This window comes from Erpetoichthys calabaricus, chromosome 12 (assembly GCF_900747795.2).
Source record: "Erpetoichthys calabaricus chromosome 12, fErpCal1.3, whole genome shotgun sequence".
NCBI lineage: Eukaryota > Metazoa > Chordata > Cladistia > Polypteriformes > Polypteridae > Erpetoichthys > Erpetoichthys calabaricus.
Window position 1 is genome coordinate 55,002,935 of NC_041405.2, and position 14,465 is coordinate 55,017,399.

Sequence of the window (14,465 nt, forward strand, 5' to 3'; positions counted from 1 at the left end):
ATTACAAGGGTACCCAAATTTTTGCACAGCCAATTTTTCACATTTGATTTAATTTCATACAACTAAATACTGCTTCACTAAAAATCTTTGTTTGGAAAACACCCCAGTACTCAGATGTTCCTAGGGAATGAAAGACGTACCACTGTTATCTTTTTTGTTGAAAGTAAATTATTATGCATTTTCATATGACTGAATCTTCAAGTCCTTTATATTGGAGGACAGGTGTAGATGTACAGAGCCAGGTCTGGAGAATGGACTGAATGCAATGACATTCAATCCACACTTTTGTAGAACAGCCTTGTAACCCATACATTCTAAGATAGATCCTTTTTGTGGGGGAAATAACGAGGGGGAGATGGTCAACTGCTTATTTTTGTCACTTTCTTTGATTGACTGCCACAAACACAAAATTAAATCAGTGTAATATTGACTAATTATGTGGATCTTTTGAGGCATGTAAGCAATATTGACCTACATCAACATCATGATCTCACTGGCACTGGCTTACACTTTGAATTGAATTGTTTTGGTGTGGAAGAAGCAGCATCATACTTCCCTTGTTTGAGTTATTTCATCCCCATTTATGAAACTATTCTTAAATTCACCCAGTCTATATCTGTAAGGTTAAGCTTCTCCTTGGAACATCAAAGATGGTGATACTTCATTTAATGAGTCAACATTTTGAGCTGTAGCACATGATGGGGACAAGTCCTGGCATGGTGACAAGTCAGAAATGCATTTTGTGTATTGTTCTCTAGCATTTGAAATACAATGAAAACTGACCTCCCATAACTTGATGGGTGTATGATATTTTAGATTATCTAAAAGTAGAAAAATCCTCTCTGTTAAAATTAATTCATTTTTTTTTCTAATTTGTGCAAACACAGTAAGATAACTGCAAAAATAAATGAAATTGAGCACCTTATTGTAGCACACAAGTAATATGCCAGACAAAATACTACATGCTCCAGATGTAATTTTGCTTCATTGGGTTGTATTTTCATAAGCATTACTCAAGGTGAAATATAGAAAAGCATTTAATTTTAGAAGAACTGTTCCCTTTTCAAAAGTTGAAACAAGTCAGCCTTAAATCAGTATACAGTATTTTATTTGTGTATTGTACATGTATTGATGAGTCCATGTAAAAGAAAGTGATTGACCCCACTCCCTCCAAACATCCAGGAAAAGTAGTCTGGTAGAATTGTTACTTATTCTGTACTGTACGTCATGTTGTGGAGAAATCTCTTGATCACGGTTTGACAGAGGCTTCTTGAAGGAATAAACTTTTCAGTTGAAACTGAATGGTTTGGACTTAGACAGTCACTATACTAAAATTTAAGATTACAGTACCATTATATGTATGTGGAAAAAAAAATCATGTTCAAAATGGCTATATCAAATTTGGTTTGAGAATTGTAGTTGCCAGCATGTCTGTATACATGTGCTACATATCAGATACATTAAAGTGAGTTTTGCCAACAAAACACAATGCAAAACTATCGTACACATCTGTCCTGTTTATAGCAAAAAGCTGCAGTTCTGCATATGAATACGTGCTTGTTCCAAAATCAAGTAATTTTGTTTTGGTTCATTCATGCCATTTGAGCTCCAAGATAATATCCACTATTATAATACAGTACTTATGTAGTTATTAGTAGCACATGTTATAACCCAACATCTTGTTGGCCTTTATAAACACAGTTAACTTTGCCTAGCAACTCAATTATGGTTATATTTTATGTGATAATTTCATTTTTTATTCTGTATGACCAATTCAGGGTAATGGAGACCAGAGGCTTTCCTGGCTATGTTAGTCACAAGGCAGGAATCAAACCTGGAAGTGTGTTTAATATTGAAGCATCTGTTTAGTTTTGTATGCTGTTCTGGGTCACCTGTGGGGCTGCATCCAGAATAAGTTTTAATAAATGTACATTTTGTGTAAAGAGACAAATTTCTTTTTTAGTTTAATACTTTTTTTTGCCATGAATGAATGAATTTCTGTTCTGCTTATGCAGAAGTATCTTTGAGTGCATCATTATTGTATGTATTTTGTTTTTGCAAATAAAATACAAATGTATTTATAATACTTGTATTATGAATTTGTATCTTTATTTCAAACAGCAGTTATCATGACGCTCTGTTTGGCCTTTAGATTAATGATTGTATAAAACTGGTAAAGAGCTCCAAATGTGTGAACAGCAAACTATACGTGTTTATTTCTGTTGTGCATGTAACCAATTCATTATCAAAAATGTAATCTCTTCTGTTTAAAATTGTTGGTTTCTTGACTTAAATGGGACAGCCTGCCTTTTTTGCTGCAGGATGTTATTTGACTTTGCTTAACAGCACTTTACTGTGGGAGTGAAGTTGAGGACAGGATATTGTTTTTAATGCACAGGTAGTGTGTGGCCAAAGTAGCTCCTTGCTGTGGAAATCTAGAAACTTGATATACGTAGTATTCTCAAATTTTCAAATCAATGTAATCCAATTCAAGTTTACAGGGAGCCAGCATCAATCCCTGCTACACTGGGTGTAGGGTGGGATCTAGCCTATCATAGGGCCCACTGATGATTTCTTGGCACCAATTGCCATTTAACCTAAGTGCATATGTTTGGGGATATGCAGGGTAAGTCCTGAAACATATAGGGAGAATGTGCAAACTGCACGTAGACAGCAGATGGGGGTAGTATTCAAACGTATGATGTGTAGTTGCATGTACACTTTTCCAAGCCTGCAGTTTGGTGTGAATTGGAGGTTTAGCTGGATAATCATATCTGTGAACAATAGAAAATAAACTAAATGCTGACCCTTTTTTTTTTTTTTTTTTCCCCAGATACGCTGAACTTTTGTGCTAACAACTACCTTGGGCTGTCTAGTCATCCAGCAGTAATTGCAGCAGGAATAGCAGCACTAAGGGATTATGGTGCAGGTCTTAGCTCTGTCCGCTTCATATGTGGCACACAGGCAGGTCTTAAGCAATTTTTTTTAATAGTAAATGTTGGTGCAGAGGTCATGAGTAGTAATGTGTGTGTATTTTTGTTCTTTTTTTTTGGATGGAAAGGTGTGATAAATTATATATATTTTTTTCTTTTTCTTCAGGATCTACACAAAAACCTGGAACAAAAAATTGCAGAATTTCACCAGCGAGATGATGCAATTTTATATGCCAGTTGCTTTGATGCCAATGCCGGAATCTTTGAGGTACCATGGCTATCCAGATTTTGGAAAAAATAAAGTAATAAAGTTTGCCTTGTTTTAGCTTTGTTTTACATTTAAAGAAATATATATTAGGCCTGGGAAAGTTAATGTTTTCCTTTTTGCGATTAATGCGCCCTGTTTAATGCGTTAAAAAATATTGTTGCATCCAGGGCCGCATAATGTATGTAATTAGATGTGATTAGTCACAATTAAAAAACATGTAATTATAAAATGAATACATAAATCATTAAGTAAATACACATTGAATCACAAATTTTAACATAGAATCAACACAAAGGAATTGAAAAAAATTAATGGAATAGTTTAATACTAGAATCCCTGAAGCCTACAAAAAAACTCTTAATCTCGGGCCACCTTAAATTCTTTCACACCTCTCCATTAGCGTCTTTTGTTTTGCAAATGTGTTGATCAGCACATGCAGCAAGTAGCCTGTTATCCTATGCCCCCCACTGCCGCAGCTCAACTCGGACAAAAAGTTCTCCCAGCTCAAGTCTGTTTGTCTGGGTTTGAGGTGCCTGGAGTTGTATAGGGTAAATAATATATCGTTGTTTGGAACACATGCATTTCATGTGTGTTCCGTGTCTACAATGATCTGGGTAAGTGTAGGATGACAGGAAATGTTGAACACATACCTAAAATAGAAACTTTTTTCATGTTATAGTACTAATGACAAAATTTTGACATGAAGTGTATAATGTGTGAAGACTGAAGTCCAAATATCAAATAAACACCTTCACAAAAGGTACAAGTATAACAAAACAAATGCGCTTTTATTCAAGAATATAACTGAAGAAAAAGAAATCAGGTTCGGGTATGACACTGACACAACCTCTTTGGTGGTGCAGCGGTAAGACTTGCTGGCTCATAATCAAGAGGTCACGGGTTCAGTTCTGGGTGCTTCCTACATTTACCGTTTTGAGTAGTGAGCTGCGCTTATTGGTACTGTCTGTCATTGTTATAGCTTTATTTGAAAACCGCTGCATCAGATCGGGGGGAACATGAAAGTGAATGAGAGAATAAAACCTTTACAAGTACCATAAATCAGTTCTTGGTGGGCTGCAGTGGTTACCAGTTTTAGTCCCAATCAGTTTCTTAATTAGCAGTCAGTTCTTGCTGTTAATTTAATGCGATAGAGCTCTTATCATGTCAGACATGTATAAAAATAGTAGACTTTTCCAAGTACATACTCAAAATGTTCACAACTTCAGCTGGTTGTGTTTCTTAGTTCTTCATGTTGTGTATTTTCAAATGCTTTATTGAAACAGAAGGACACACAATGCAGATAGGACTAAGGCCCCATCCACATCACTATGTTTTCTTTTAAAAACACAGACATTCGGCTCTGTTTTCTCCTGTAGTCCATACTAACCCAGCATTTTTAACCTCTGAAAAGTGATACTTTTGAAAATGTTCTCCAGGGCTGGATATTTCCAAAAATTCAGCCTCATCATTGAAATACAGACAGGAAGATGCAGTTTTAAAAAAAAAATGCGGACTTTAATTGCACTCTGATTTTCTTTTTTTCATGCTTATTATGTGGTTCTTCATTGTTTGGATCCTGCTCAGTGTCTCATTCCCTGATTAATCACTGTTCATGGAAGAAAAAACAATTCCAGTAGTGGATATCAAAGATTGTTTTTATGGTGCCTGTTATTGCTGATGTTATTTTCTTAAATGTATGCATCTAAATTGTATTTTGTACAGTCTGAATGATCCATACGTGCACTAAAGGCAAATAATTTACAAGTTTCTATAGTTTTGCAGTTAATCCTGTGGCAGTGTTACCACCCCTTCAAATAAATTGGTTGGAGCAAAGAGGTCCCCCTACTTTGGCTCTCCAGAAATCCAATTTAACACCTAGGTGAAAAGACAACATTGTTACATGTAGAATTTTCTTTTTGTGGATTTTCATGCAGGTTCTTTTGACTCCAGAAGATGCCATTCTTTCAGATGAGCTAAATCATGCATCCATCATTGATGGGATCAGATTGTGCAAAGCCAACAAGTACAGATATCGGCACCTGGACCTGACCGACCTTGAAAACAAGTTGAAGGATGCTCAGGTACCATTGATGTTTATAAGAGCTTATTTTTAATAGACCCTTAAATGGTATGTTTTTCCTTTTTTTACATTTTTATTTGTTTTATAAATTACTTTTCATTGGCCTTCTAAGTGTAATTAAATCTGAAGTAGATATCAAGATATTAAAAAAGTTCATATGAAGTAGTTACATATAAAGGCGTTGTAATGGCCTCCTTACCTTCAAAATTAACCCTCACAATGTCTTCCTAGTGCTGACTTGATGTTTTGTCTAAGGATGTTCTTTTTTGTCTGATTCTTGCACCCCCTTTAAGGTGTTCCTGAACGTTGCATTTTTCACCACAGACCTATTTTATATTGATTACCCATCTTAACCTATAGTACAGTTGATCCTAACTTACCTGTATATAACAGATGACAAGTAGGATGTTTTTATGGGTTATGAACAAACAAAGGAGCTTAAATCCTGTAAAAATCAATTAAAGTCAATAGTGGGTCAAAACTGACCCAAAAGTCATGGTAGTGTTCAAAATGTGTAACAGCTGTACAAAAATCTGACATTTAGAAAGTAGTTTGCTTTTTTTAAAGTTAGGCAACTTTACTAAAAGTCTTTACATATCTGAGCTAAAAAGATGACTTTTAGGATTTCTGTATGGGCTGTGAACGAATAAACCACCTTAAATGAAGAATAAAATCCACTAAAGAATATGGTGGGCCAAAAGGACCCAAAGAACATAGCAGGGTTCAAAATTTGTTGCAGTTGTACAGAAATCTGTTATTTTGAAATTGTTTGGCTTTTTGTAAATATATGGTAATTTGCTATAAGACTTTATGTTTGAGATGAAAAGATGACAATTGCTGTGTTTTTATGGGTTGTGAACAAACAAACTACTGTAAATGCAGCTGAAAAATCCATGAAACATGGTGGCAGGTCAAAAGTGACACAACGTTTTTAAAATGTGTAACAGTTGTATAAGAATGTGATATTCGGAAAGTTTTTTTGCAAATGTCTTTGCTTTTTGAATAAGATACTTGATATTTGACTAAAAATCATCATATTGTTTCGGATGTTTTTATGCATGGTGATCAACCAAAGTACGCTAAATGGAGTAGAAAATTCATTAAAGTCATTGGTGAGCCAAAACTAAACCAAACTTCATGGTAAGGTAAAACTTTTTTAGAAGCTATGTAAGTTTAAATTGTTTTCTTTTTGTTTTTTCGTTAATTTGAGATAATGTTAGAAAAGTTGCAAGGTTTCATCCTGAACAGATTAAATTTAGGACAGTTCTGCTAATTTCAAACACAAAAACGTTAACTTAGATGCAAAGACGTTGTGAGGGTTAATTTAGGGTCATCATTAATAAAAGTCTGCCAAATTGTAAAGGTGTTTTGGACAAGTTCTCTTTAAGTGAATTTGATTTTTTTCCTAATTTTATGTGAAACGTGACATTCTTTTTTCACATTGTGGCAGACAGATTAGTGCCCAGGAAATACAGTGCTTGGTAGCACAATTAATTGTACATTAAGCAGTAGAGTCCCATTGAGTGTTACTCCAAACATTGCTGTTGATGATTACTGTGCTTTCAAGAGAATATGCAAAAATGTATTCCAAAAAGGTCTGAGCTTGGGATATCCCCAAAACTTGAACCAGTGAGACGGGTGTATGATGACAGTTTCCACAATTAAATTTCTAACCCATGTACATTTTTAATAAACTGAGTCAAGAACAATGGGTGCTGTGTACAGTTGTCAGCTTAATGCTTCACACATATTGATAAAGAATTTATTTTACCTGTAGCTACCTTCCATTAACTCTCTTAAATTCTAATGGAAATGTCTTGTTTCTAATATAACAGGGCTGGCCCAAAACAGTTTTGCTGCCCTTAATTAGACATGAAAAAATACACTTAATCCACATATAATAGGTATTACAATAAAGACTTCACAACACAGTACTCTCTCAATGTAGTGTATCCTTGTAACAACCAACAAAATAATAGATAAATTTAGAAAAAAATTAATAATATTATCTTTAAAACAATAAAACACAAAGATAAATCAGAGAAGACTGTAGACTGAAGCATTTATCCATTTCTTTGGGGCCAGATCCATGCAGTGTTTCTATAGGAGGATACCACTTAGAGATGAAATGGAGCCAGTGACCGTGAACTTTCTAGAAGCATCCTGTCTGTTCCATGGTTTTCTAGGGAGTGCTGTCCAGGGGCTGGGCATCTGCAACATGGGCCATTGAAATGTGCCACGAGGGTTGAGAGGTCCGGCAATTCCAGAAGTATAAGGTGATGGTGAAATGCAACCAGTGTGAGGAGGATTTTGAGTGGATGACAGGAACTATATGAAGGAGCTGAAGTACTGTGTATGGCAGAGCAGACGAGGAGGTAGGAGTTGGGTGGCCTGATGGTTCACATGTTGGGGACAAAGCATCATGGAGAGATGGGCCCAAGTTAGCAGCCGCGTGACTTAAGAATGTGTTGGCTCTTTCCTCCGATTATCTGGGGATGCACTACTGTATTGAATAAAGAGTCACTCTCTAACAATTGTAAGTATATTTTCATCACTGCAAGATTATATAGCTTCCACAGCAGACATTGAGGGAAGGTTAGGAAAATTTTAGTAAATTGTTTAACTTGCATATCTAATACTAAATGTACTGGGTGTAAAGCAAGAAGTGCATGTGACGGATGGTGCGCCGATCATTTCAGGGCTCAGTTGCACAACCAAGCAGAAAAGAGTGGGCTGTGTGCAGTCCGGTAACACAAACATTTTAATAAAGTATTCTTTTAGTTTTAATTCAGTTACTTATTAAGGATATTTTGTAACAGTATGATCTGGTGGTACACCGGGCAGTGTTCAGCTGTGGGTTGGATTGGGAATGAAAAAGGTGATGGATGTTATTTACTTCATAAAGGATGAAACATATATTCCTAGTTGAGAAATATTACTTACACATTTTAAGTATTCAGTGTTAAAATAGGTAATAATTTTCAGTTCACCATGCTTAATAATACCAATCCATCCAGAAATGCATGCGCACTTGCAAAATCCCATATGGCACTGTGAGGAAGAGACGGAATGAGAGCACAGAGCTGTTTTCTAAAATATCTGTACTAAACTTTAACCTGATGAAAACTAAATGAACACCTGTAACTTTTGTTGAATCATTGTTACTTGCAAGCTTTTAAGCTACGTACCATAATCTGTCCCTCAATAGTCGTCACTAGAAGACCAGTGTGCTTGAGTGCATGGCAACACCAGCATTTTTTTCCCAACTTTCAATGAGCTACTTTATCCAGGAAGAGGTTATGACTTTCTGTAAAAACGCTTCCAAAATGCACTTCTGTTTTCTTTTACTAGTTTTTTTTATGCCCTTTACCATTGCTTTTAATAGAACAAGTGTTTGGTGAAAAACACCCAAACTGCTCCATGCAAGAGTTTTCTACATCGCTCACTGCTAAAATGTTTTGGTGTAAATGGTGTCTTTGAAAACAATGGCAAGTAACTTCTCAAGAAGTAAAGGGGTCATTCGGGGGTATTGATAAGACACTAGAAAATCACTTAGGTGTGAATGGGACCTAAGAGTTGATGTTTCTGCCTGCGGCCATTTTTGATTTTTAACTGATCAATTTCAATTGGAAATTTTTAAAATCATTTGTGATATATTTACAATAAGTATGTAGTAATATTTTGAAAAATGTATTAACATTTTTGAAGGATATTCATTATTAGAAGTGTTAATTCTCCCAGCTAATGTTAGATGAGGTCTGACAACCTGATACTGTCTTGTACATTTTTTATCAGGGGTTGCTAATGTTGAAATGGATGGGTCTTCACGTTGTTGTGTAATTGTGACTGCTAAGTATATGAACAATTTCAAACTGATGTGTAAAGCTATTCACAGGAAATAATGATCTGGTTAATTTTAATGATCAAAATTTGTGGAACACCGTGTATATAGCAGGGCGTGCTAACTCCCTTTAAACAACAAAGGTTAGGCAACATTTCACCTGATTGATAAGAAAATAAAATTCAAGCCCAAAAAAAGAGTTGTGTTTAATTTTTTATTATTTTTTATTTTAATTTTAATATTGATCACTTATACTCTCCAGTGATAACAGAAAATACCAGTTGTAAAACAGAGACTACAGCAGTGTTCAGAACTCTGCTTTTTTCAGCTGATTACCGAGGAGCAAATGCTGTAAGCCAGGATGGCTGAGAATTGAAAATAAGGCTGAACAAGTTGATGTCTTCAAGCGTCTTTAAGCATCTCATTAATAATTTCTTTGCGTTTATACTTTTTCATAGCTGTTTGTTTCAGACTTGCCAGTTAAGTAGACCTTCCAAAAGCACAAGCACATGCTGGATTTTTAGCATATGACTGTTTTTAGAGAAAATATTCACTGTCCATTGCCATTTTATAAAAGCTGCAGGTTTTGTCTTAGATACATTTTAACCATTCATGCGATACTATTCTAGTACCACTAGTTTGGGAGTAGGGTAGTATGTTAACCAGTTCATCAGCATGCTGCTTTCTGTGAGTCAGCATAAACATACTGTAAACAAGATTTAAACTCTACACTAAAAATGGAATTGAAGTTGGTTAAGTACAATAGAATGGGGTGTTAAAAGTAAATGGTAGTAGGGTTGGATGAAGGGAAACTCCTTGTCACTTGATGTTGCAAATTAAATATATCCAGTGTTTGTCTCTACACTGTGTGTTCTGGAGAGGTACAGAAAGTACTGTTACTACATGACACAAATAAAATGCAGAAGATAGCTGTTAGTACTCTGTAATTTACATCATTCTTGCCAGGAAAGATATGCACCACTGCATGTCTGCCAGACCATGTATGCAACCAAAAAACCTGGATTGCTGCCATTCACAATAACTCCATTACTCATTGATTTTGAGTAAAAGATGTCAGAAGAATGAAATGTGCTTCTAAGATAACTTCATGTTATCTTTTTCAGTTTAATTGATTGCTAATCTGTCCGCTACAATATCTCTGTTGTAGATATTCATTTATATTTTTACAATTTCACAGCTGTTAAGTACGAGGAAATTAAAGTTGTTCATTTAGAATTTTACTTACCATGAAAGTACATTATTTTTCTTTTTAATTTCTCTTATTGTACTAGTTAAATATTCATTTGTCATTGGAATGTGTTCAGGACTTGAAATGTATAAACAAAGGGAAACGTGAAATGTGCCCATATTTTACATTATTTATAAATGTAGAACTTTTGCACAAACTCAATGTTCTATTATTGTAACATTTTTAATTTGTCATGGTCCAAATGTTTCAGGCCCAGGATTTTTTGTTCCCCATTGTAACTGTAACCGCTGCATGGTTAAAAACATTACCATTAATGTGGACTAATACACATACATTTTTCATCCATCCATCCATTATCCAACCCGCTATATCCTAACTGCTGGATCCAATCCCAGCCAAAACAGGGTGCAAGGCAGGAAACAAACCCCGTGCAGGGCGCTGGCCCACAGCAGGGCACACACCCACACACCAAGCACACACACTAGGGACAATTTAGAATCGCCAACGCACCTAACCTGCATGTCTTTGGACTGTGGGAGGAAACCCATGCAGACACTGGGAGAACATGCAAACTCCATGCAGGGAGGACCTGGGAAACGAACCCGGGTCTCCTAACTGCGAGGCAGCAGTGCTAACCACTGCGCCACCGTGCTGCCCGACACACATTTTTGTCACTGATAAAACATTTTCTTTTTCACTTTTTACATTATCAGGGTGTTTTCTGTAAACTTTTTCAATTCTTCACAGCCTTGCCTAATAATACATTGTTTTTAAGAAGCTGCAATGGTTCAGTGGTGAAAAGTTCCATATGCTATTTATAAAAAGAGAGTTTTTGTTCAGTTCCCTTGCTTACAAAACCCAAAGTCTCTGGTTGTTTGTGGAAGTTGATGGTAAAGAGCTCAATGGCACTGGTGACAAATGACAGGCCTGTCTGGTTGCACTTTTGGAAATGATAATATTTATATTGTTTACTTGAGCTCAGATTTCTGGGCCAGAGGATTTTGGTTTAATTCATGCCTATATATACTGTATTTGGATCCAAATCTAAATTTGTGTATATGCATTGAATAAAGAATTTCATTTGGCTTTATAAAAGGCACTTTTTGCATCCAGACCTAAGACTTCAGGAAGCTGTTGGTGGTGACGTACATATTATTAACAATCAGATAGCAAGTGTCAGTCTTTGGAAAAGTTTAATTTTAGCAAAATTTAGCAGGAAACCTTTTAGTAATTTTATTTGCTAGAGCTTTGTCCAGATTCATACACCAGAGAAAAGTGCAAGCAGATATATTTGTCAATGCATGTAATATCTAAATGTTTAAGAAAGTAAATGCATTAAATAACACTTAAATAACAGAACACATTACACGATAATTTTACAACAGAAGCTTTTTTTTTTTTTTTTGCACATACTAAACAGAAGATGCAGTGAAAGGCAAGTGTAGACCTGAAGCTGAGCAACTTACAATATTTCCATGGCTATGCAAATGAAAGTATATTTTGCATACGGCATTTCAACATAATTACCAATAAATATCAGTGATTCCCATAAAAAATTTTATTCCTAGGTGGCATTGACTGCTGACCCTTGTTTTATGTGGGTTGTGTCTTTCTTAGAGAGATGTTATTGATTTAAACATTTCAATAATAGTAGCAATAAATAATAGAATGTATTTTTGGAACAAACAAGGAATATATACAAATCTCTGAAAGAATTGCACTTCCGAATGCGTGCCGCCATAATTAGTAGGAATATTGTGAAAAAGAAGTGACGATCATAAGCATATTGCCTGTACAATAATAGATCAATTCTGCTGGATAATGATTTGGGCCATTTGTAACGATGGTAGAGAGAAAGTTTTTTTCATTTAACACATTGCCTTTTATATTACATTACATACATTAATGTTTGGCAGAAAATGGGAAGAAATGGAAATCCATTTTGGAGCTGCTTACTCAAGGAATTGACTGACTGAATCCAAGGTGCATTTTGCTTTATGCGCTTTAGAAGAATATGCTTTGACATGTAAAAAAGGTTTGGGTCGGCCACTTGTATACTTGAATAAAGGCTGCAAAAGTGAAAATTGAAGGCACAGTAGTGTACCCGGCAACTCGGGAACAGTACTTTCCATCTGGGTCCTTAAAGGTTGAAGGTCTTGGTTGTTTATTGCCATGGCTTCCTTCTGAATCTGCTCCTGGTTCTACAAGGAGGCAAACATCCTGCTGACTATACCAATATAAAAGAATGTGCCTTGACATGTAAAAAAGGTTTGGGGCATCCACCCGTATCCTTGATTAAAGGCTACAAAAGTGAAAATTGGAGGCACAGTAGTGTACAGATCGAGTCCAAAGCATTACTGATTCACAGAAGGAAGTTGGCTAGGTTTTAAGGCAGGTCAGTGGAAGTGATGTCAGCGGTCTCAAGCAGAATTTCCCGTGTTTGGTCTACAGGGATAAAAGAGAAAGGGTTATTTCACCCTGCCACCTCCTGACCTGGCATGGAATTGCCTTCTTTTGGTCCTTCTAGCTGCCTCCCATGCGCACGTATGTGACAGCGCTTAATGTGTCTTTTTAAAAGAAAGGACATGATAAGCTAATAAGAGAGCTGCATGACTTATGCTACTTGCAAAAACATCCTGCAAACTTTGGAAAATTTTTCAAGTAACAGTATTTCTGCGTTGTATATTTTTTCTGTACTCTTTCGTCCTGAGAAGGTGGTGGGGCAATGCATGTAATAATATTCAGATACCACAGTCCAGTTAAAGGCCCAAAAAATTGAGAATGCCTTGTATTGGCATGCTCCTATCATATACATTTCCGTCTTTCACTAATTACATAGACTGAGTATAAATATAATTTTGGAATTAATAGGCCTGATTATTGAGTTTTCTCCAGGCACACTAGTTTGTTCCTGAGTCCCAAAATGTTTCTGGTTAATTGGAGTTGTGAAATTTTTGAATACAATATGAATAAGTTACTTTGTGTGAGTGTGCCCTTTGAATTGGTGTCTCATCCAGGATTTGCCCTTTGTAATAATGTTGTCTGGATAAGAGCTGACTCCATGTATTACTCCATATTGGAAAAATTGGGAATGGAGAATGAAGAAAATACTGCACATTTCAAAACATGCCTGATATTTACTAAATGTAAGATAATGAAAAGGTTGCATAACATCTTATAACTTTGCAATGAAAGCATGCACTGCCTGGCACATTGTGTGTGTGTGTGGTGTGTTTTGTTTTTTGCTTTCCCACATTCATATTTTCAGTTTGTGTTCTTTTAACTATATGGTAATGCATCTGCTAAGTTTTGAATTATTCTTCTCAGGGTGTTCTTTTTCTAGTTAGCGGCTGTTGATAGCAGTAACCAATGCTAAAAGGACTGCTCCTTCACAGCAATACTCATGTGCATTAAACCCCAATTATTTTAACTTTTGCTTGTGATAATTATTTTAAATGTAAAAATGAAAAAGGTGGAGAAATTAGACCAAAAATTAAAAAACACAAAACACTAAACTTATTCTCGCCACGATGAGGTCTGTTCACTTTATTAATGGGTAGTTAATAATATAGGTAGTTTCTTGTATTTATTTTCTTGAAGCATTGAATTTTTTTGTTTAATTTTCTAAAAGATCACACTGTGAATCCTGCACAATACGTTTTTTTGTCTGACTAGATGTTTCTGAACAGAGACTGTATCCTATTTACTGAATTTCAGAATACGAGATTTATATTTCCTCATAAGGTAAACTAGGTGCTGAACCTTCCCCACCATGCTATTTTCACATTTATTTAGTAAATCCAAGATATTCCTTAAGTCTCTTTAAAAATGGCTGTCTAAAATAGTTTAGGTACAATTTAACAGTAAGTGGAATTTTAATTTATGAAACTTGTAAGTAAGCGCTATAGTGGACTTGTATCCTGTCCAGGTCTGTTTCCTGCCTTGGGTTTCTCACAGTTGGGCTTGACTGTGTTATGTTACAAGTATTTAACTCAGATTTATTTAATAGTCATTTCGGTTAGCTGTTAATTTCACTATCAGCAAGTAAAGCATTTACAGGTGCAACAGTCTTCTCCTTAACATTCTCAGTTTTAAACAACCAAGATTGATTTTGCGCACAAAGTTATAGGGAT

General features: G+C 35.6%; 1 protein-coding gene across 1 annotated transcript in view; it reads left to right on the plus strand.

Annotated features, from left to right (window-relative positions):
- The window catches only part of gcat (glycine C-acetyltransferase), a 41,053-nt gene that overhangs the window by 11,283 nt on the left and 15,305 nt on the right, over nt 1-14,465 (plus strand). The window contains exons 2-4 of the mRNA XM_028815584.2: nt 2,834-2,964; nt 3,100-3,201; nt 5,136-5,282. Of these exons, the coding sequence (XP_028671417.2) occupies nt 2,834-2,964; nt 3,100-3,201; nt 5,136-5,282 (380 nt within the window). The remainder of the gene's footprint in view (nt 1-2,833; nt 2,965-3,099; nt 3,202-5,135; nt 5,283-14,465) is intronic.